We start from the raw sequence: 23,060 nt of genomic DNA, 5'->3' as shown, positions 1-23,060 counted from the left end.
ACCTGCACTCGGTCACAGGAGGGGTGGAGTTTGGCCTGGTAATTCCCAGCATCATCCATATTTATCAGCCCTCACTCACAGCGGATTTTGGGAGACACCTGCATTTCTCGCACACGGCAAAAGGCACATTTGCTGCTGTGCTGTCAAGATTAGGCGTAGCTCTTTCTCTCCTTTGACAGCCCTAATGCAACTCTTGAGGTGTTGTAGATCTCTCCCTAATGAAGTGCCAGAAATATTTACCCTCAGGACAAATTACAAGAACAGCAAACATCCTCCCTGTGTGTTAAAGAACGTTTGGTACGTTCCTGTCGGCGGCTCACAGGCTCTCCCCGGTGGGTGTGCCAAGCCCAGCCTGGCGATGAAGGGGATGGGGGGAATGGAAACAACACGGTTAAAATACTTGCAGCTGGAATCTGAGCCTTTTCCCGGGCTGTTCTGCACCTGTTTTGCTTCTGGGAGGGAAATGGCCTGGGCTGCAGCGATGCTGAGGCTGTTGATTGCTCCGATGCTGAGGCTGTTGGTCGCTCCTAAAATGCCTCTGCCGCTGGAGTTTGGTACGTCAAACTCAGCTGCAAGACTAAGATCTCGTTGGTTCTGAGCAATGACTCCTGAGTGTTGGTATTTGTTCAGAAAGGCTGGCTCCAGGTGATGCCTGTGCCTGGGGCGTGGATACCTTCACTGGCAGGGATGGTTTATTTCTGTTTTCAGGCTGGTTTGAAATGTTTCTCTAGTAGTGTAGCAGTAGCAATCCTGTGGGCTCTTTCAGTTGTAATTTGGAGATTTCCTTGGTGTTTGGTTAAGAACAGGTGCTTGAAGGGAAAGATTTGGTTGTTATCATACATATTCATGATTTTTAGGGGTCCCTGGGAGAGGCTGGGGCTGCCCCAGGCTGGGCAAAGCCCATTCCAGTGGCCCCTTCCAGTGGGCCCATGGCCAGGCACAGCTGAGCTGCTGGTTTAATTTTTGTCCTGCTTTTTCACCATCCAGATATCAACCTGATGTTTAGGTCCAGCCACTTCTTTGTGTTCAGGTTGGATATCTGGGAAAACTCCTTGGCTGAAAGAGGGGTTAAACATTGGCAGGGGCCGCCCAGGGGGCTGGAGAGCATCGTGGAAGTGCTCAGAAAAGGACTGGCCGTGGCACTGGGTGCTCTGGGCGGGCTGGCGAGGTGGGGAGAGCAGGCAAAGGTTGGGCTGGGTGATGTTGGAGGGCTTCTCCAATTCCACGATCCTGTAACACGGCGTGCTTTCACATCCAGTTCTTCCTTCAGTCTGTGATTGTCAAAGGAAAGCCAGAACTGTGCCTGGTCCTGATATCCACCTGTCAAGCTCCTGCCTGCTGGCTCGGGGCTGGTTTGGGGCTGTATTTCCCTGTGCCAGTTGGAAAGCAGGAGTGCTCTGGAAAAGCTCACTGATGTCTTCCCTTTTTTTTGACTGACAGAATGGGGTACATTTCAGAAAGCTTTTAACCTCCCCCCTCCTTCCTAAAAACACTAATAAAGGGGTTTGAGATCACCCAAGAGGCAGTAATCCTGATTTTGAAAGCAAGCTCCGGAGCTAGAGAACAAAAGCAATTTAACACAATTTTTATATTTATGCTTCTGGTAGCCGAGCTGGATAAAGCTTTATCAATTTAGAGGCAAGCAAAATATTCCCAGAGGATGTGAGGACCATTTCAAGCAGTCCTGCCTCGGTGATGAGTGACAGCCGGTGTCATTGTGGGAGCTCATTTTTTGGGCAGCTCTGTGATGTGCTGTTTGAAAAGTGCTTGCTGTCTGCAGCTAAACCAGGCTGGATATTATCATTTAAGTGCTGCGTGGTTCTGTCTGTTCCATCTGGGCTGATAGGAGCTGGAGTAGCAGGGAGAGCACATCCAGCTTTGAGTACCTGGATCCGGAGCGTCTCCCTGCTGGTATTCCCTGGAAATTATCCTAAAAAAAATGAAAACAGAATAGGAGTTAGTAAAAAATTTCCACCTTAAAGATGTTGTTCTCTGCTGGTGAGGAAACAATTAATGATGATTAATGACCACCTGCTGAAGGCCTAATGACCTTGCACAGATTAAGCCCTTTTAGGAGCAGTGTCAGGGTAAACACATCTGGGCTCTCTGGGAGCGGGGACAGCCCCCAGGGAACGGGGACAGCCCCCAGGGAACGGCTGGAGCTGTGTCAGGGCAGGCTCAGGTTGGATCTCAGGGAAAGGTTCTTCCCCCAGAGGGTTATTGGGTACTGACCAGGCTCCCCAGGGCAGTGGGCACGGCCCCGAGGCTGCCAGAGCTCCAGGAGGGTTTGGACAACACTCCCGGGATTGTTGGGGTGTCTGTGCAGGGCCAGGGGTTGGACTGGATGATCCCTGTGGGTCCCTTCCAGCTCAGGATGTTCTGGAATTGTATGAACTCTTCACGCTGCCGCAAACCCTGACTAGGCTGTGATTATGTTTTATTCTTAAATCAGGCAAGGCAGAGATTTTACACGGATTTTACACCAAGACCTGCCCCTTTTGGAAGTCAAGGCCGTGTTTTTTCTCCAGCAGTAGCTTAAGCCACAGGTTCAGAAGCCGTGCCAAGGCTGTGATAAAAGCCTGCTGATTGCTGCTGAAGTGTCCCACATGCTGAGGTGGTGCCTGAGCCTGATGAGTTCACAATGCAGAGGCAGTTATTAACTTCCATCTCGCTGACCCTTCCCACATGGAGCACAGGAAAGCATTGGAAGAGTCCTTGGAAACACAACACAGCTCCTGGCTGCCCAACAGGAGCAGAAGGAACAGGTCTGGAGAGGCCAGGAGGGGGCTACCCAGGGCTGGCAGGCACAGGGAAAGTGGAACAGCTCCCAGGGTTGCCTGGTGGGTGCCAGGTCTGCATCCTCAGTCAGCGACAGGACAGTGCCAGGGAATGCCATTCATTCCTTTCTTTAAAAAAAAAAAATAAAATCTTTATTTGCTCCAAAACTGCCTGTGCAGAATGTTTCTGAGAAGAGGGAGAATATTCTCATTGTATAATAAGTCTGTGAATGAGTTGCTGGGATGGTTTTTTTCTTTGATATTGAATTTTCAACAAGAATTTAGCAGTGGAGGTTTCTCAGAGTTGAACTGTTCTTACATGTTGTTGCAGACTTGAACAGTCAATTTATGTCCTTTTTTTTTTTAAATTTTTTTTTTCTTTCTTTTGGAGCAGTTTAGTGCCAGCAGAGGAGAAAGAAATTGCTGGAAAAGCAAAACTGTGAGCAGCGAAGTTAAATGAACCATTTAAAGCAGCAGCAATATCTGCACTCTGGGATCTAATGTTTTAAATGTCAGAGTGGAAGGAATTTGCTGGACCAGTATGTAACTTTATTTAAAGGACAAGGTTAATGATTCCCTGCCTGCATATTTACCTTGTCTGCCTCTGCTTGTTTTCTTTTCCCCATCAGGCTGATGATAAAGACACTGGGAATTACAGCGCCATGCAGTACAGACTCATCATCCCCCCCATCAAGGATGGCAAGGAAGGTTTTGTGATTGAAGCCTACACGGGGCTGATCAAAACTGCCATGCTCTTCAAGAACATGAGGAGATCCTATTTCAAGTTCCAGGTCATTGCCACCGACGATTATGGGAAAGGACTGAGCAGCAAAGCAGAAGTGCTTGTAAGTGTGAGCCAGGCATGGTTATGGGATAATTCCTGGGGAAATTTAAGCACCACATCAAGTTTAATTCCAGGCAGACCTATAGAGAAGCCATGAACTGTGTGTGCTTCATTTTTGAGGGCACTGAAATAAAGCCTTTTTAAAGCAAAAGATTTTAGGGCATGTGGGAGAGAGTCCAGAGGAGGAACCAAGAGGAGCAGAGGATGGAGCAGCTCTGCTGGGAGGAAAGGCTGGGACAGCTGGGATTGTTCAGATGGAGAGGAGAAGCTTTGGGGTGACCCAGTTGTGGCCTTGCAGGGCCTGAAGGGGCCAAGAAGAAAGATGGAGAGAGACCATTGACAAGGGCCTGGAGTGGCAGGACAAGGGGGAATAGCTTCCCACTGCCAGAGGGCAGGGTTAGATGGGATATTGGGAAGGAATTGCTCCCCTGGGAGGGTGGGGAGCCCTGGCACGGGTTGCCCAGAGAAGCTGTGGCTGCCCCTGGTTCCCTGGAAGTGTCCAAGGCCAGATTGGACGGGGCTTGGAGCAACCTGGATTGGTGGAAGGTGTCCCTGCCCATGGCAGGGGGTGGGATGCGATGGTCTTGAATGTCCCTTCCCACCCAAACCATTCTGGGATTCCATGACTCCACATCCTAGCTGGCCACATCTTAGTTGACCCTGTCTTACTTGCTTATATCTAAAGGGCGTCTCAAGGAATAATTTTGGGCTGAGAATGCAGTTCTGAGTTCCCAGGAAAGCAGAACTGTTTCAGAACTGGCTCCAGCCTCAGGCCTGGAGCTCGTGGGGTTTCACTGTGTAAAGGACATCGACTGCAGTCCAGTCCCAGGAACCATCAGAGCTAAATTTCTTTAGAGCCCATCTAAGCTGATGGATTGGCTCAATATTAGCATAATGTGGATGGGCTGAAGTGCATTATCCCCTTCGTGGGCACGCTGTCAAACGATACAGATGAGAACCATAACACTTGGGGCACTGAGTTATGCAGGGATTCACCAAATAAACATAATGGATGGCGTCCTCATGCTTGACCTCCCCCAAATGATGGGGCGCCCTCAGGCAGTTTGGGCAGTAATGGTGTATTAAAATAGAGCCAGGAGGTATCGACATTTAAATTAGAAAGTGAAGGATGTCTCATTAATTTATAGAGGTCCCTTTGGGTTGTCTGGGTGAGTGATGGGCAGTGCACCCGCTGTCTTTGAGCAAGGCATGGAGTGGCAGGAGACAGATACAGTTAGAGATCAACACCATCCCACTGAAAACTGGGACATGCCAGTGTCTGGTGCCAAAAAATCTGGTGCCATACAATGATCCAGACTCTTTGTAGGCTCTGCCTAATGAATGGATCTTGGGGTCAAAGGGATATCACTTACAGGCCAATGCTTATCAACAATGTTATGCTTTCCCTGCCTTTACAAATGTGGAGAATAAGCAAGTTTCCTATAGAAACCTCCAATTTTGCTCCATTTTTTTGTCCAACCCCCCTGGTTTCCCGTAGCTTGTCATGAATGTGTTTATCCGTGGTTTTGTGCGTGAACAAGTGGTGATAATTGTGACTCCTGCAATGTGAAAAGAAGTGCTGCCTTTGTCTGCAGTGTTGTCTTTATGCAGCCCTCAGCACATGGAGCACAGTGGTTGTTGAATTGGCTAATGTCATTAATTCTATTAAACCGATCATTCTGTGAGAGTTCCGGTGCATGATTTCAGTCTAAATTTTATTTGGAGTTCATTATAATTCCGTTCCTTCTTACACAAAAGCTTGATCAGGGCCTCTGATGACATTTCAAGAACATTGAAGTGTTTAGAGTTGACTGAAGCTTCAAAGCTGGTGAATCAGTGTTTGATGTGGAAGGGTATTGTGGCTTTTCTGCTGCGGTGATTACAGGGCCCAGGCTCCTCTTTTGAAAATCAGGGGGAAGTTTTATTTCTTTCAGAATCAATTTAATTCCTGATTTTTAAATTTATCAGGTTTCACATTGGCCTGCTTTTCCAAATTTTCCTCCAGGATCCTCTCCAGGATGGAGCAGGACACAGCTCAGCGCCCCTTTTGCACACTGACCATCCAACCTGACATTGGGAAACTCAGGAGTGACGTTGTTTTTGTAGGAGAAAATGCCAATTCCAGAGCCTTTCTTCTGAGCTCAGTCTCTGCTTTGGTGGAAAACTGGAATTTAATTTTATTTCAGCAAAACACACGAGTATTGAGTGGATTAGAGACATTTTTCCTTCTATTTTTTTTTTTTTTTTTAAGGAAAGAGCTCAACTGTAAAATATACACAGTTATGAACAGTTTTATGATGTACAGAGGGAGAGGCTAAAGCAATGGGAGATTAAAATAAAAACTTTCACTGATAACTTTGAAGTAAGCAAACAATTTCCTTCATGATTTTCTAACAAAAAGTGTCATTGATTTCATTGAATTAATCCTGTATTTCCATTTACCTTGGTGCACGCTGCGTGTCTCCAGGACAGGATTTTCCTGGCATCAGAATGCTCACGAGTAATTTTGGATACAGCCCCCTGGGAGATCTGTGGCTCAGGGAGTAAAGTCTAAACTATGAAGAACAGGTTTTGCAGTCCCCGCCTTACAAATCTCTTAATTCTGATGCAGAGCTGCAAGGACAGTTCTGGTTAAAACCTTCCCCTGATGTTTATGGCTTTTGGTTGCCAAGCAAAGAGAGATTTTAATTTTGGAATTCAAAGGAGAAGTCTGTGCATGGCTGTGGAGGCAGGGAAGTCGTGGTTCCATTCTTTTTTTGGGTGGGGAGGATGCTGTGTGTGGCAGTGCCTGCTGAATGTCCCTCTTTTCTTTCCAGGTCTCTGTGGTCAATCAGCTGGACATGCAAGTCATCGTCTCTAATGTTCCTCCCACCCTTGTGGAGCAGAACAAAGATCAGCTCATAGGGTAAGACATGTATTTCCTCTACAAATATCAGACAGTTCTCTGGGTTTGGGATTAGGTCCAGCAGGGAGTGCTGAAATATTTGAGACCAGCCAAAATCCTTTTGGTCCATTAACAGCGCTCGGGCACCACAGCATCAGCAGCTTCCAGGGGCCAGGCCTGCACTTCTGGCTTCTTTTTGGGAGACAAACACAATTTTGCGTGCTTGGGGTCCTTAACCCATGGGTTGGACCGTGTGGGGTAGAAAATACTGCAGGAAATAGTTTATAAATTATCTCTGTACTCTTCTGTCCCTTTAATCAGCGATGAGGGGCACTTGTCAGATTTCCACAGGTCTGGTCCATCCTGACTGCTGTTGTAGCTTTAATTCTCCATGGAATTTGAAATGCCTTGGGATTGATGATGCAATCCCTCGTTGGAAAAGCAGTGAATGGCTCACAGCTTCCCCGGACCAGGAAAAAGTACTGATGGATTTGCTCCTGGAGATATAGGATGTGTTCCCCTTTCCTAAGGGCTAAAAAAAAAATCCTGGCCAGGTTTTGAGTTCTCAGAGTCAGCCTGGGGAGTCTTCACCTTCACAGTGGTTTGTGGAGTAAATTCCTCTGTGCTCTCATCTAGAGATGTCACATCATTTCCTCTGTAAGGGAATAGTGAGGTGGCCTAAAATGGGTGCTTTGATGAAATACAGTCATAGAATAAGTCAGGCTGGAAGGGACCACAGTGGGATCTGATGCCACCTCCCTGCTCCAGCACAGGGCACAGGAGTGTGTCCAGACAGCTCTGGGATATCCCCAGGGAGGAGACTCCAGCCCCTCTCTGCTCAGGGCTGGGTCCCTGCCCAGCCAAGAACCCTTTAAGAAGTGACCAGACAAGTTTTTCCCTGAAAATCCAAATGTAAAACCAAGTGCAGATCCTTGGAGATATTACAGAGGGAGTGTTTTGGAACATGCACAGTGAAGCCGCTGACTTAATGGTTTGGGTATATAAAGCTGACTGCCACCATCCCTCACAGGAGCCCTGCTTTGATGCAGAGAAACTGTGGTGCACTTAAAAGAGATATTATGTTATATATTACAGCAATAAATATCGCTATAAATTATAGTGCCCAATATACGTCACAGGCACATCGTGCATCATATATAATTTTATGTCTAATCATAGCATATGAGGTAGTAAATTTTATGTCTGGGAGCTGGAACACACGGTCCCTCTTCAGGGAAATGCTTCTGAACAGGGATGGTTTCCCTGCAGTTGTGGGGTTTTTTTTTCCTTCTCCACAGTCCATGAAGTGGTAGAAAATTAGCATGTCTCAGCTGCTGGATGCAGTTGCAGGGCATAAATCACTGAGACTCCTCGGTTTTCCCATGGGAGAAGTTCTATTCCATTGCTTGCTTTAGGATGTTTGCCATGTAATTAGCGAATTAAGTCTAATTACAGGTGGCTGGACCTTTTCTCTCTTGGGCTGGTGGCAGTGAGCTTGTCCTTCAGCACTGGCCACGGCCAGCATTTGGTTTCCTCCCCTTCAGGAGATGCTCTTGAGTCCCAGGTCCTGCTAGAGCTGCTTTGCTTTTTGCCTCAGCACTCCCTGACAGGAACATTTTGGGGTCATTTTGCTCCTGGCCCTTCATTCCACCTCCCCTCCCTTTTTTTCTTCTGTCACTTACTTGCACTGTATCATTTCATCCTAAATTAAATTGCCAGATTAGGAGAGAAGTCGATTAGATAATCAAAGAATTGATTTAAGTTGATTAAATAGATTTAATTAGGTCAAATAAATAGTATGTTAGAAGGCAAATTTCCTTTGCAGTGTGCAATCCGGTATGCTGGTGGTGGTGGTACTGGGTTGATGGTTGGACTTGGATCTTAAAGGTCTTTTTCAGCCTTAACAATTCATGATCCTCTGCTTTTACAGGATTAGGATAAGTGGATGAAAAGACATTGGCTCTGGGTTGTTTTCTAAATATTGTGGACGTTATTTTGTGCAGAGGAAATTGGCTCAGTGCTGCTCCTTCCTGCCAGACACAGGCCTTGTGTGTGACAGAAAACTAGAAATCATCTTTGTGAAAGGCTGTTTTTACAAAGAAGGGCTGTTCTTGGGCTTGAAATAAACCCCAGGGGCCACAGAAAATGTAGAACCTTCTTTGTGCGCTGTACTAAGGCATTTGGGAGCTCAGGTGCATCCCCCCCAAATCTGTCACTAACTGCAGCAGGAGGGGCTGGAATTGGTCCTTGCCTCTTTGGGGAAGTACAGCTGAAAATCCAGCTGGTTACTTGTCAATTATTAACCTTGCAAAAATCACAGAGCCAGAATTTGGCTGACGTGGAGCAAAGTGGAGGAGTTGATGAAAGCACTTGAAAAGTCCGCGCTGCTGTGGACAGGCAGAGCTCTCATCCCTGCATTGTTGCCAAATTCAGGTTTTCAAATGCTTGGAACACGAATTTGTCATTTATTATTTAACTGAATTATGTCTGGGAGGTGGAATTTCAGCCAGAAAGGATGCATGATCTCGAGTCTTCAACACTAGTGACTCCAAGTCTGTGGTACCAGTTATTTGAGTCCTGAAAGGAAGAACATTTTGGGGTTGTTTTTCTTTTTTTTTAATTTATTAAACTGTTGTATGTGCTCCAGAAACATAAGAGGCTGTGAAATTACTGAGCAACTTAGATGGGATATTGGGAAGGAATTCTTGGCTGTGAGGGTGGGCAGGCCCTGGCACAGGTTGCCCAGAGAAGCTGTGGCTGCCCCTGGATCCCTGGAAGTGTCCAAGGCCAAGATGGATGGGGCTTGGAGCAATCTCAGAAAGTGGGAGGTGTCCCTGCCCTGATCTTTCAGGTCCCTTCAAACCCAAACCATTCTGGGATTCTTTATGAAGCAGAATGCCACCAGCCAAGGGACAGCTCAGCCAACTAAAATACCTGTATTCTTTTATTTTGCCTTTCCGTTTCTTTGGCATCTTAAGATGGTTTTCCAGGTACTTTGGGCCACGTGATGTCCTCAGTGACAGTGGGAGTCTGTGTGCCCTTCATTTCCTTTCCCTGGTGTCACTGCTGGGAAGTGGGAGAGTGGTGGGAATGGAGATGCACAGGGAGGTGTTTTGCTCATCCCGTTTTGTCTGTGGAGCTAAAAGGGAGCAGCAGGAAAGGCTTGTCCACCTTTTCATGTGCTGGTTCCACCTCTCACCACACCACTGTTGGGTAATTACCATTAACAAAAGACAGACTACTTTTAATTTAACTTCTGCTGGTCAGTACAGCAGGACTGCCAATGCTGCTGTTACTTCAAAGTGGGCACCTCAAAAGTTGGTTCTTGTGAGTAGCACTGCAAGCAAGTGGCCTCTTTCAGCAGTGTTTTCAAACCCTAAAGAATTTTTCAGCATCACAAGTTCAGCTGAATGACTTTTCAAACAACTCTGCAGGGAACTGCCCTATTTTTAAGTGAATTCTTTAATTGCTGCTTTTCAGTCTTCGGTGCATTTTTATTACCTATTTTAACCTAAACATGCAATTTGTGTGTTTCAGATTGAATATTCCTGTCATTCTGCTGCACTTTGTGGTGTTTCTTGCAATGTCAGTTAAAGCCAGTGCCTGCAATGTGCCTGTTTCCCTTAGGCAGAAGGTGGTATCCCAAAATCCCAGAATGGTTTGGGTGGAAGGGACCTTGAAGATCATCCCATTCCACCCCCTGCCATGGGCAGGGACACCTTCCACCAGCCCAGGTTGCTCCAAGCCCCGTCCAGTTCTGTCCCTCCAGGCTCTTGTCCAGAGTGTGCTGTTTGTTCTTCGATTTGGACATCAGCAGGAATTTCTCATGGAAAGGGTGTTCAGGCACTGGCAGGGGCTGCCCAGGGAGGTTTGGAGTGCCCAGCCTTGGAGGTGTCCCAGGCAGGCCTGGAGTGGCACTCAGTGCTCTGGGCTGGGGGACAAGGTGGGGATGGGGCACAGGGGGGATCCATGGGCTGGGAGGGCTTTCCCAACCTCAGGGATCCCGGGACTCTGTGAAAAACATCCCCTTCCTGCAGCCAGAGAAGATGCTTGTATGGTAATTAGGGAGGTAAATCCTTTTGCACAACGCCCTTCTAAGGACTTTGGTTTCTCTCAGCCATTTCCATTCACACAATGTTTGCTGGGGCTTTTTTTTTTTATGATAATCTGCATATCCCAGATTTGTCCTGTCAGGTTTTACCTGGGAGAATTATTGTTCCTGAGGTGTCTGTGACAGGTTATCACCTTGGCTGCCAGTGAAGAGCATTCCAGAAGCAGAGATAAGTAGAGTTTACCATATCTGCAAACAACAGGAATGCTTGTTTAGAGGACACCAGTCAACCAGCAGCGTGGCAGCCAATCTGTATCTCTATTTTCTCTGCACCAACAGTATATATTCACTGCTAGGCTGAGACCTGGCTCTGACAGACTTGGATTTTTCAAAATCCTGTAGAAAAGCTGCTGTTTTAAGGGCAGGCTAAATTTCCACACAGAGAGGAGAGATGGTCTTGAAAAATCAGGAGCTGGTGATGCTGCCTTGACAGCGTTACTTTGGAAATCTTGTGTCAGGAAAAAAAAAAAAAAAAACAGCAGCAAAATGTAAGCTCAGCAGCTGCAGAAGGTTTTCTGTAAAACAAGTGACTTCTTAATGTCACTGGTGTTATATTTTGAGAGATGTGTCTCCCTCCACACCCTCACGCATCCTTGATCCCGATGCCTCCATCAGGCAGCATGTTCCCCCTGCTCCCCTTGCTTTTGCCTCTCAGCTCAGCTACTGCTTTTGGATTTGATATTCTGATCACATAAATTAGTCCAGGAAATTGTATATTTGCTTATAACTCCCAGGAGTTTAGATGGAGCACTGAAACTTCCAAATTCTCTGGTTTATGTCTCTGTACCTCTTTACCCGTGTGTCCAGTGTTGATGATATTTGCTTTTATGCCTTTGTTTATGGAACTGTCTTTGAGGGCTTTGAGAGAGCCCTTCTTGGCCCCAGTTTGGAAACTTTATTCATGTGTCCAACAAGTGTGGGTGTTGTTATTGTTATGCTGTTGTTATTTTGGGCAGAGCTGCTACTGAGTTCTATTGGCCTTTTTCTTTTTTTTTCTTCTGCTTGTAGAACTCCTGCTGCAGTTTGTTTTATTCCATTTTTCCCCCCTGTCAGCCTGATATTCCAATTTTCTCCTGCCAGTAAAATTTGCAGGTGTTGCAGCACCCGAAACGTTGGAGGGACAGATGAAATACCCAGTTGAAAGTCGTCGGAGTGGTTGTTTCTGTGGGGGAAAATTTATTGTTGTAAGGGTGGAATGGAAGCGCTGAAGTGGCACAGCTTAATAAAGGGATGGCAGGGAGGCTTTGTGTGAAATATGGGTGGTGTTTCCCACGAGCCCTTTAAAACTCGGCCGAGGCCGTAAATACGAAGAGCTCGACTTAAGGAGGCTCTTCCTGACGGCCTCTCCAAACCCTGCTGAGCTTTTCCCGGGAGTTCAGCATTTCAGAGGTTCTGCTGAGCAGAGGGTTCCGCTCAGAGAGAGCTCTGAAGGTCACCGCCCTCCTCGGGCTCTCGGTCAGCAGCGGTGAACCCCTGCAGCTCTCTGCCTCCCTCTCCCCCCCAGCATTTTGGAGCGCTACATCCAGGACCAGATCCCCGGGGCGACGGTGGTGGTGGAGTCCATCGGGGCGCGGAGGTTTGGGGACGGCTTCTCCCAGGAGGATTACACCAAGTCCGACCTCATGGTCTACGCCATCGACCCGCAGACCAACAGGGCCATCATGAGGAACGAGCTGTTCAAGTGAGTGTCTCCTTTCTTGCTCCTCCTCCTCCTCCCCTGCTCCCGGGGGCCTGCCTGGAAGCCTGTGGGTCTGGTGGGGAGTGGTTCAGCACAACAGGAGCAGGAAAATCTCTGGAAGCAGTTGCTGCCTGGCCTTACCTTCTGTAGCTTGAGGATTTACCACTTCACCAGTTCAGTGCATTGCCTTGAGCTAAATCATCCCATGATCTAGTCTTTTTCCCTTTTTGTTTTTTTTTTTTTTAATTTCTTTTTAATTTTAATTTCTGTAGGTTCAGTCATAGAGTTTTATAGTTTTATTATAACTGAAGGATCCAACTGGTGCTTTTAATTTCTGTGTCCCACCAAGGTCTAGGCTTATGATCACATCACATCGTCCTCCAGATTTGTATTCTTGAGAAGTTACTTGCCCTCTGCACTCTGGGCTGTGTTTTAATTCTTTTAATCACTCCAGGTTGTCTCTGAAGCCTCTCCAGTCTTCCAGCATCCCTTTTTGAAATAGGGATGCAAAAATTTTGTGGATTTATATAAAATTTTCTATTCCCAGTTTTATTCAAGAGCAGAAGTGAAAATTCGGGAAGCCAGCAGAAATCTGTGATAGACAGATAACCATTGTCATTAATCTCCAAAGAAAAGGGCCAATGAATCTGCTTGCAGTTGTCCTTTTTGAGCCCAGCCCACTCCCAAAATGAGTCTCAGTAAAATGGATCTCGCTGCCTTGCATCCAGACTGTCTCCTGATCCCTCTTTAACATTTCTTTTCCACTTTGACACTTCAGAAATCCCTGGAGGTGTGTGTTTTATTCCAGTCATAGCCAGTTCAGAGTGGCTGAAGTGGGATCCCTTTAGAAATGCGTGAGGTCAAAAGGACATTATTGAATGCCATGAAAAAATAAACTTTTTCTGATGCAGACTCTCTTCACAGTCAGAAAAAAAAAAAAAAGGTCCCTCTTCCTTTTGGGGCCCTTTGAAAATATAGGAATGTCTTTTAGGAACATTCATGTGTCCAGTGAAATACCCAGAGCAGAAGAGGGCTAAGATAGGTTAAAAATCAGATTTTCAAGTGTGAAGGATCAGCTGAGGAGCAACCTCATTAAAATGCTCCATGTGCCTGCACACTCCATTTTTTGGTGTTTGTTTTTTTTTTTTTCCTCTCTTCAAAAGCTTTTAAATATTTAAATCAGCAAAATCCCAGGGAATGCTCTCCTGGCTTTAGGGTAGAGGTGAGTAGGTGTCAGCTCCCTGGGTTAAGGAGGGAGAGCTTTGTAGCTTGACAGCTGGAATTACCAAGTTTTCCCCAGCGAGTGGGTGACCCTCCAGAGATTTGCCCCAGCTCAGGGGCGTACCCAAATCTACAAAGAAATCCCTCCTGTGAGCATTTTCCTGGAGGTTTGATTTTGCAGGGAGGGCTCAGTGCTCTTCCTGCCACACTCCCAGGACACTCAGTGGGAAGCCATGAGGCACAGCCATCCTCCTGCTAGGCAGGGATCTGCTCTGGATCTGCCAGAAAAGAGATCAGTTGGAGAAAGGATCATTTATTAAACTGGAGATGATGGGAGAAAGGTGAGAGAGTCCTAAAGAAATGGAGCCTCCTGTTTTAAAAATGGAATTGGCAGTAAGGAATGTAACTTCACCTGAGTTATCTTCCAAGTGTTCAGCAATCCCATGGTGTACCAACAGCACAGAGTTAGCACGTGAGTTCTGACAACTGGGATTTTAGCACAGTTTATAAAGGGATTGTGTTTTGGAACGCGGTTTTTTGGGAACACTCTGCTGTGATCCTGCTCCTAAATCTGTCTGATTACACCCAAAAAATTGGCTTGAATAGTAACTGTGCTTTGCTATTTCCTCCCTCTACCACAAACCCCTGAAAGACTCTTGAGGCCACTTAGAGATAATTTTCCAAACCAAAATGATCAGCCTCCTTTTCTGCCTTTTCAGAGGAAAGAGGGTTTGATTTATTGGAGCATAAAAACCAGTTGAATCCAGCAAATTTCTCCTGCCTATGTTATGTGGGAGATGTCCACCATCACAAATAAACTGCTTACCCTGCCTGAATCTCCTGCACAACGTGTCGGGCTCCATCACGGAGCGACCGCTCACGCTTGAGTTACAACCTGCTAAAACAGGGCTTGTCAAGAAAATGCTGAGGGAATTTTAACGGAGGGACGGTTGAAATCATCCAGAGATTTAATGCTGTCCTGCTGGGATGCTTTTGCCCGCTCAAAGGACGTGTGAGATGCACCAGTGACATCTAGTGTGCAGCAGAAGAATGAGGCCCCTGTTTGGGCTCGCTTTATGCCTCATGAACTGTCCTTTAGGTTTGAAAAGGTTTTTGTTTTTTTTTTTGTTTTTTTTTTTTCTCAAGCACCACGAGCATTTTTTCTGGAAGAAATCAGGGGGCAAACAATGCTGTGAGGGTTTCTGAGTAAATGAATTAGAGACCAAGCCGATTTTAAGAAATTAACTGCCATTAAGAAATGGTTTTGGAGGAGTGTTATTTCTGTCTGGTGATCAGATTAAGGAAATCAAGCTATTTCAGACTGTCTTCAGATGTTCAGAGTTTATGTGCAGAAATCCTTTCAGAATATTTTTTTTAGCTGCTGTTTTTCATTTGATCTTCAATGGTTTTGGGTTTGTTTTTTTTGACACATCATTTTTCCCCAGGAGAACCACTGTCCAGGTGGGGGGTCCTGCTATAGCTCCGAACCATAAGGATCCTGCATCCTAACAGTGCCTCCTACTTTGGTCTTTTTAGCTGGGCAGCTTGTGAGAGGCTCAGTCCTCACTTCCAGAGCGACCCAAGGATTTTTTCTCTTCCTTTAGAAGTTAAAGCCTTGCCTGATGTATTTTTTGTCCCTCCAGCCAAAGGATTTCCCTACGAAGCTGGGGTAAGTCCTCCTGCTTTTAGAGCAGCAGCAATCCCAGTGGTGAAGGAATCCCATAAAATAGAATCATTAAGGTTGCAAAAGACCTCCAAGATCATCAGGTCCAACCATTCCCCCAGCACTGCCGAGGCCACCACTGACCTGTGTTCCCAAGTGCCGCATCCACGTGGTTTTTGAACCAAGGATGGGGAATCCAGCGCCACCTGGGCAAGAACAAGCTGGAGTGGGATGTGTTCAGGAAGGGCTGGTGGATCCTCTGTAGCAGAGCAGTGAAGAGCACAAAGCAGTGCCACTCTGAGCCCCTAGAAATCAGGATAAGCTTCAGCTCACCCCTCCCTTTCGGTGCTTAAACTGCGTCCTGGTGTGAAGTACACTGGAGTTATTCCAGGGATCGGGAGGAACTGCCGTATGTTCAGCCCAGGCTGTGTCAGCCCACGCTCATCGACCCCACCACAGCCACCCAGACACCCTTCCCGCACCTGACCGCGCTCATTTTTGCGCCCCTGAAGGTTCCTGGACGGCAAACTGCTGGACATCAACAAGGACTTCCAGCCCTACCTGGGGCAGGGCGGGCGCATCCTGGAGATCCGCACGCCGGACGTGGTGGCCAACGTGAAGAAGCAGGCGCAGGCCGTGGGCTACACCGAGGGGGCCCTGCTGGCCCTGGCTGTCATCATCATCCTGTGCTGCCTGCCCGCCATCCTCATCGTCATGGTCAGCTACAAGCAGTGAGTAACCCCCTCCTCCACCCCCCACTCCCAGCGCCAGGGGCTGAAAATTAAAAGATTCCTTTTTTTTTTTTTTTTTTAATTATAAGTTATATCCTTATAATTTTTAATGACATTCTAAAATATTTATTATATTAATGTGTTTATAATATTAACCTATGTTATAATGTTAATGTTATAATCATTAATATTATAATATTAATGTGTATTTATACTCCTAATGTATTTCTAATATTTATAAATACCATCCATAATATTTATACTTTTTAAAAAATAATATTTATAAATTATTTTAAGAAATGTAGTGTTATACACACAGTTACATTTTTCACCCAGCTTCTTAATTGCAAATGTCCTGGAGGATGCTTTTTGTGCCATTTCTGTCTAAAGCAGCGGAGGGAACCTTCTTGGTATTTTCACTCACCTCTTACATTAACTTTATATTAATTTTAACTCACCTCTCATGTTAACCCACCCCTTAATTAAACCTGAGGAGGTTTAATTAATTGGCTGATAAACTAAATAAAGGATAGACATCACCAGCAAGGAGCTCCCAGCTAAACTTTTTTGGGCCCACTCATATTTCAAATCAATGCATTTGGAGTAAAAGGTAGATCAATTCCAGGATTTATATATATATTTATTCATAGATTTATTCCTTAATTAAAGATTCTACTCAGCGTTACTTTATATATTTAATAATTAATTACTATATTCACATCCCAGTTTCTCCAAACCATTTGGGTCACGGAAAAAGACCTTTAAAAGGAGTTAGGAAGAGTTTGGGATGGCAGTGCATTCCCAAGCTTCCCTGCTTATCCCGAAATTCCGCAGAAAATTCAGGTTCAACCTCCACTTAGTTGTTTGCTGTTACCTGAACTACCTGTTTGATGAAGAAATCGAAGAGCACTGCTCTTCCCTGGCATCTGTTAGATTATCAAAACATCATCCATCTCTTTTAAGAGCTTTAAGGAATCTGCCCAACTTCATTTCATCAAAAAAAAAAGCCCATTTTTGCTGTCTGCAAGTCAGACCTGGAGCCAAATTTATAGCAACCCAGTGTGAATAAACTGTATTTTTGTGAGAAATGCATCACTGAAGAGTGCCAAAGAAAATAAGAGGAATTTTAGTGTTAATAGAGGCACCAAAACTGTCCCGAGCCTTCTGCTTTGTTTTTGCATTACAGCCTTTTTTTCTCCTTTTCAAAAGGAGTTTCAGGATTTTTCCTGAAATATTTCTCCTGTAATAAAGCTGAAAATTATGCCTTTGAAATACAGAATCCAGTACAACCCTGGAAGGTGCTTCTAAATAATACATGATTTACTAACACTGATCACAAACGAATGGTATCTTCTAAATAAGAATAAATAATACTCCTTCACTATTGGAAATATTTTCTAGACCATTCTTGAAATGTTTTAAAATGGAGAAGCTGATAAATATCATCATCATCTATATTTTATAAAATATAGTTATTCTATTGTATTCTATTAAAAACAGGTGTAAAAATGCACCTGTTAAAGAAATAACATGAGAAACACTATTTTTTCCATGCCTTACTCTGTTCCCTGTGGGAATGTGGCAGGAAGCTGTTTTCCAGAAGCCCCAAAGCAGCTTTTCCCTGCTGGAATTCCTGTTTCTGCTGACTGCAGAATTGTTTCAAGGGCAGCAAAAATAGCAGCAAAACACTCTTCAGCTCTGGAAATTAGGATCCTTTAAACATGTCATTAATCCTGTAATTTGATCTATGGACTAATTAAGTAGCCTCTAGTTTATTACTCCTGTTAAATTCACTGTTTGAGACAGTTGCTGGAAACAGAATTCATTTAACCTGCCTTTTTATCTCTCTTTTTTTTTTTTTTGCATAACAAAACAGATTCAAAGAGTAAGTACTTATTTCCAGCTTCATTTCTACCAGCTTGCATAGGAATGCTGACAGCCTGGCTGGCTTCAGTGTTTAGATATATTAAATGTATATTTTTAGCCTTCTGTACGTTGATTCCTGTGCTCCAACTTGCTCCTGAACTCTTGGTACGAGGAGTTTAAAAGTGATTTATTTGTGCGTGATTTATTATTGCATTAAGGATATGGGGGGATTGGGCTTATTGTTGTTTCCTGCAGGGAAAATGGCAAATATTTCCATGTGTGTGGAGTTCCTGAAGGGAGGAAGGCAAAAACAAAACTAACATTTCTTTCGGGAAAACTCGTAATTGAAACGGAAATTTCCCAGCCAACACTCCCCTGGGAAAAAGGAGTTGAAGGTGGACAAGGGGAATGGCTTCAAGCCAACAAAGAGGAGGTTTAGATGGGATATTGGGAAGGAATTGCTCCCCGTGAGGGTGGGCAGGCCCTGGCACAGGGTGCCCAGGGAAGCTGTGGCTGCCCCTGGAGCCCTGGAAGTGTCCCAGGCCAGGTTGGACGGGGCTTGGAGCAACCTGGGCTGGTGGAAGGGGGTGGAATGGGATGATCTTTCAGGTCCCTTCCCACCCAAAACATCCTGGGATTCTAAATTCATCCTGGATTTTATTCCTGTCCGGGGGAGCTCTGGGATTCCACCAAAGCAGAACAACAGAGCTGAACGAGCCAGGAAAACGTTATCATTTTGGTGAAGCAAACACTCAGGGATGTTTATAAACTGCAGGAAAAAACATGGAAAACTTTCCAATTTGGCTTTCTGTCGGGGTGGGGAGCGTTTCTGATGAGTCTTTCTCCTTCCCTCCCCAAGGAGACAGGCTGAGTGTGCCAAGACTGCCAGGATCCAGATGGCTCTGCCAGCAGGGAAACCGGCCAGTGCCGCTGCCAACAACCTCTACGAAGAGCTTGGAGACAGCACCATGTGAGTGTTCCTTGAGATCCATCAGTAAATCCAGCCTGGGTTAGTGGAAGGTGTCCCTACCCCTGGCGGGGGGAGAACTGGGTGAGCTGTAAGGTCCCTCCCAACCCTAACGTTGGGGGATCCTGGGATTCTCTGATCTCGCTTCGTGCACTCTCTGTCCAAAAGGCTTTTTCCTCGTGCCTGCTTGGGGTTCTCCAAGATCCAGAAAAGACATAGGGATGGCCCTGTGAGGAGAGAAAAAGCCATTTAACCTTCCTGTAGGGCCTGGGAGGACCTTTAACAGGTGTTCAGTGGGCAAAAAGCACAGGTTTAAGCACACGGTTTCCTAGGAGCAAGAGCCTGGAGCGGGTCACTGCTGCCAGGGTGAGCCAGCATTGGCAAATCCAGCCCTCCCCGTTTTCCAAAGCTGTTGACTAAACACATCCAATAAAACACATTACTTATAAATTCATTAATTAACTGCACACATCTGAAACGGCAGAACACTGAAAATTGCTGTCCCCAAGTCCCCATTTCCCACAGTAAGAAATACTCTGTTGGGTAAAGTGTGTTGCTTTTTGTTTTGTTTTTTTTGCTCTAAACTTAAAACTGTTTAAATATTGAAATTTAAGGAACTCTCAGGGAAGAGAAACCACTGGCAGGTCTATGAATGCATCTTTAATCTATTACACGCTCATAAAATAATAATATTGCGAGGCTGCTTGCCTTTTCATGCTTCTGGAAACCTGAAGTTGATGGACTCCAACAACAATTTAACTCCCAGTGTGAAAATATTCCAGAGGGGGTGAATAGCCAATTATTATTTGTCCCCTACTGGGAGGGGTTTGTTGGTGAGCTTTGCCACGCTTCCTCACCTCTGTTGATCTGAAAAGTCCGAGGGATGCCGAATGATGTTTGGAGGCAGGCAGGGAATCGAGGATTGTTCCGTTTTCCATCGTTACTCGTTTTGCTCAGACAGTTGGAATTTTCCAGCTGCTGAGATTGAGTTTATCAAAGGCTCCAGGGGCGTGACAGAGCTGTAACTCCTGGCCAGACAGTCTGTGCTCGGGGAATCGTTCCAGGGCTTGAGCTTTTCTGGGTGAATAGAGGGATACAAATTCCTGGGAGCAGGAATAGCTTCTCCTGATTGCTGAATTCCCGCCCGAGCCTTTTGCCTGTGACAAGTGCTACCCTTGGGCAGGAAGGGAGGGGAAATGGATGTTCAGCTGTGGAATACAGAGATTTTGGCAATGTGTTTGGGAACCACATCTGTACTTCTGCACTGAGGTGCCTGCTGGGTAAAATTCCCCCTTATTTTTTTATGTTTAGTACTGCAACATAGAGGGGCCCGTTCACAAATATGCGCTGTTGACTCTGAGGCCGAGATTTATGTTAATTTTGACAAAAAATTGATTTTATTGCACCAAAAAAAAGGGCCTTTAGTTGGAATATTTTCTCTCAGATGTCTTTGCACGCAGCTAAGGTGTATCTATCATGCTGAGGAACTGACTAAACACCAACCAGTAAAAATCCTTAAAAGGTAACTGAAAACCCACAGGATTTTAAAGGAAAGAACACGCTTCAATAAATATAATTACAGTTTTATTTTGCCCTGTCAAATATTTGATTTCAGGGTGCACATATAGCTTAGGAAAATATTATTTGGGAAATACCTTTGATTAACATTTTTGCATGAATTTTAGCCCAGAATTCCCTGTCCTTAATTGTCCCAAGGCAGTCATCTTTCATTTGCAGTGCTGCCTCGTGTCTTGTTTTCTGTCTTTGGTGTTTATAGCAAATGAAATGGAACTAAGCTCTTTAGTTTTAAATCTGCCTTGTCTCATAATTTTCATTTTTCTCTGTCTTTGGATACATAGGCATCAGTAAGTAAGCTTATTTCATTGTCCTAATATTTGTAGCTGGTAGACACACTAGTTAATTTTCCTCTCAGTGATTCCCATTCAACCTTGCGAGCTGAAACTCATATTTTATTTGTCCATCGATCAGGAAAGACATTTACTGCGAAGCTTCAGTATTTCTGTGCTGCTTTTATCCCTCTTCTTGGAAGTAGAGAGAGCAAGCGTGATTGCTGAACTTGAATGGTATTATTTCTAAAGCCAAAGAAAAGCTACCTAAAAAAAAAAAAAAAAAAACCACAACCCAAACCCAAAACACTGAGTGAAGGCCCAGAGGTTTGCTTTGAGTTCATGAACTGATGGCTGGATGCAGGCAAAGCCTTTTTTGTCTGTTATTTACAATTCCGTGCAAGGCTGGGACGTGTCTTTCTGTTTACAGGCATGTGCTTCAGCCTGAGTTGCATAAAAATAATCCAGGAACAGAAGGAGATGCAGGGTCACCTCAGCCCTGAGAGGCGTCCTGTGGAGCCAGGAGGGAGCTGAGAAGCTTTTGAAATAATCCATTCCAGTAGCAAAAAGGTTGTGTCACCTGCATGAGCCTTCCACTGGAGGGTCCCTTCAAGTTCACAATCACTCCTTTCTCTCGCCTCTGAATAGATGGGCAGTGCTGGAACCCCCTCAAAGTTGGCTGCTTTAGGATAAGGGATTAGTTTATGGGCTCTGGGAACAGCACAGCGAGGACAGGGAGCTGCTGCAGAGAGTCCAGAGGAGGAACCAAGAGGAGCAGAGGATGGAGCAGCTCTGCTGGGAGGAAAGGCTGGGACAGCTGGGATTGTTCAGATGGAGAGGAGAAGCTTTGGGGTGACCCAGTTGTGGCCTTGCAGGACCTGAAGGGGCCAAGAGGAAAGATGGAGAGAGACCATTGACAAGGGATGGAGTGGCAGGACAAGGGGGAATGGGTTCCCACTGAGGGAGGGTAGGTTTGTATTGGATATTGGGAAGGAATTGTTCCCTGTGAGGGTGGGCAGGCCCTGGCACAGGGTACCCAGAGAAGCTGTGGCTGCCCCTGGAGCCCTGGAAGTGTCCAAGGCCAGGTTGGACAGGGCTTGGAGCAGCCTGGGCTGGTGGAAGGTGTCCCTGCCCATGGCAGGGGATGGAATGGGATGAGCTTTCAGGTCCCTTCCAACCCAAACCATTCTGGGAATCAGTGATTAGTGTGAAGGTAATTATTTTTCGTACTGTTCTTTTCTGCCCAGAGACAAGCCTTAGGCACACTGAATTTTGGCAAACTGCAGTGCTTGGGGAGGATTTATTCACTGTTACAACCCTTCATGGAGCTTCCCTGGGTGTTATTTGGAACTTGGAGTGTGATCCCTGTACTCTGTGCCGGGATTCCTGTCCTTTGGTCCCTTAGGGAGCTAGGGGGGTTCTCTGTCTGGGTGATCCCCCACTGCAAACAGGAACCAAAATTTAAGAACCAAATGTGTTTCATTATTAAATACAGGCTTTCAGGGGACTTTTATATACTAAATAACTTAGAGGAAACTTAATATCTCCTAATTAACCCCTATCCAGTGTGTACTTATTTAAACTTCTCTTCCAGTTTTGCTAGGGAGTATTTAACCCCTAGAGGTTAATTTTCCATTAACTTAGATCTAGTTCTGTTTTCTGAGACATGGAACACCACCAGCAAAACCAATGGAACAATGTGACCAGGAGGCCCAGAACTTCATCTTCCAACATTCCCATCATTTTTTTTGGAGTAGGTGTCCTCTTGAAGTTGAATAAGGGGTTTGGTTTTAGCTCTGACTGACGCAGACCCATATCTTAAATTTCTCACAGGTTGAGGGGAAGATAAATTTGGTTTCAGCCTGAGGTGAACAGTGTTTAAAATAGGGCTCCTGGGGTACTTTTCTAGCAGACAGTTTGGAGATAGCCATTTTAAAATGCTGTTTATTTTAAAATCTGCTCAGAAGTTTGTGGTATTGAAAATACTGGAGAAAAGTAGTTAATGAGGCACTGGGAGGTGAGAGATGAAGTCCAAAAAGTGGGGAGGCCTCCTGCTCTTGGTGTAGAAATTTGATGTAACCCGCCTGCAGGGGCTTTTCTTTGGGTGTAACATGGTGAAGAGATGGAATTCATACACTTATGGATACTTCTGTGATGATTTGTGTCTCTGGGGAGATGGGGTCCAACACTGTTTGATAGTTTTGAAACTTTAGAGGGTTTTGTTGTTTTGTTTTTAACAAGAGGTCAACTTATTTTTGGACTTACTGAGTAGCTGAGCAACTTTAAATTAAAACAAGCAGTGAACTTGTTTTAATTTCTCTTCCTTCCCCCTTAGAGAAGATGCAAAAGTAAATGTCTTGCCCAGTAGCCCAGTGAATGTGCTCTCTCTGTTGGGTAGCAGTAGTTTGCTAGAAGTGATTGAATGGCTCTGATTCATATCACAAGTTCTTTTTTTTTTTTTTTTTTTTTTT

At 45.4% G+C, this 23,060-nt stretch overlaps 1 protein-coding gene across 10 annotated transcripts in view; it reads left to right on the top strand.

Annotated features, from left to right (window-relative positions):
- Nucleotides 1–23,060, top strand: part of PCDH15 (protocadherin related 15) — a 315,783-nt gene that overhangs the window by 278,720 nt on the left and 14,003 nt on the right. For 5 of the 10 annotated variants that reach the window (XM_027889679.1, XM_027889676.1, XM_027889677.1 and 2 more), the window contains 6 exons: nt 3,407–3,622; nt 6,438–6,526; nt 12,121–12,297; nt 15,691–15,909; nt 17,786–17,794; nt 18,635–18,745. In XM_027889679.1, coding sequence (XP_027745480.1) covers nt 3,407–3,622; nt 6,438–6,526; nt 12,121–12,297; nt 15,691–15,909; nt 17,786–17,794; nt 18,635–18,745 — 821 coding nt within the window. Of the gene's footprint in view, nt 1–3,406; nt 3,623–6,437; nt 6,527–12,120; nt 12,298–12,841; nt 12,982–15,690; nt 15,910–16,635; nt 17,312–17,785; nt 17,795–18,634; nt 18,746–23,060 lie in introns of those variants that run through there. The other 5 variants (XM_027889680.1, XM_027889686.1, XM_027889678.1 and 2 more) reach the window with 3 other exon arrangements.

This window comes from Empidonax traillii, unplaced genomic scaffold (assembly GCF_003031625.1).
Source record: "Empidonax traillii isolate 1590-97213 ecotype Southwest subspecies unplaced genomic scaffold, ASM303162v1 scaffold269:size870118, whole genome shotgun sequence".
NCBI classification, from domain to species: domain Eukaryota; kingdom Metazoa; phylum Chordata; class Aves; order Passeriformes; family Tyrannidae; genus Empidonax; species Empidonax traillii.
This window is presented reverse-complemented; position numbering and strand designations above follow the sequence as displayed.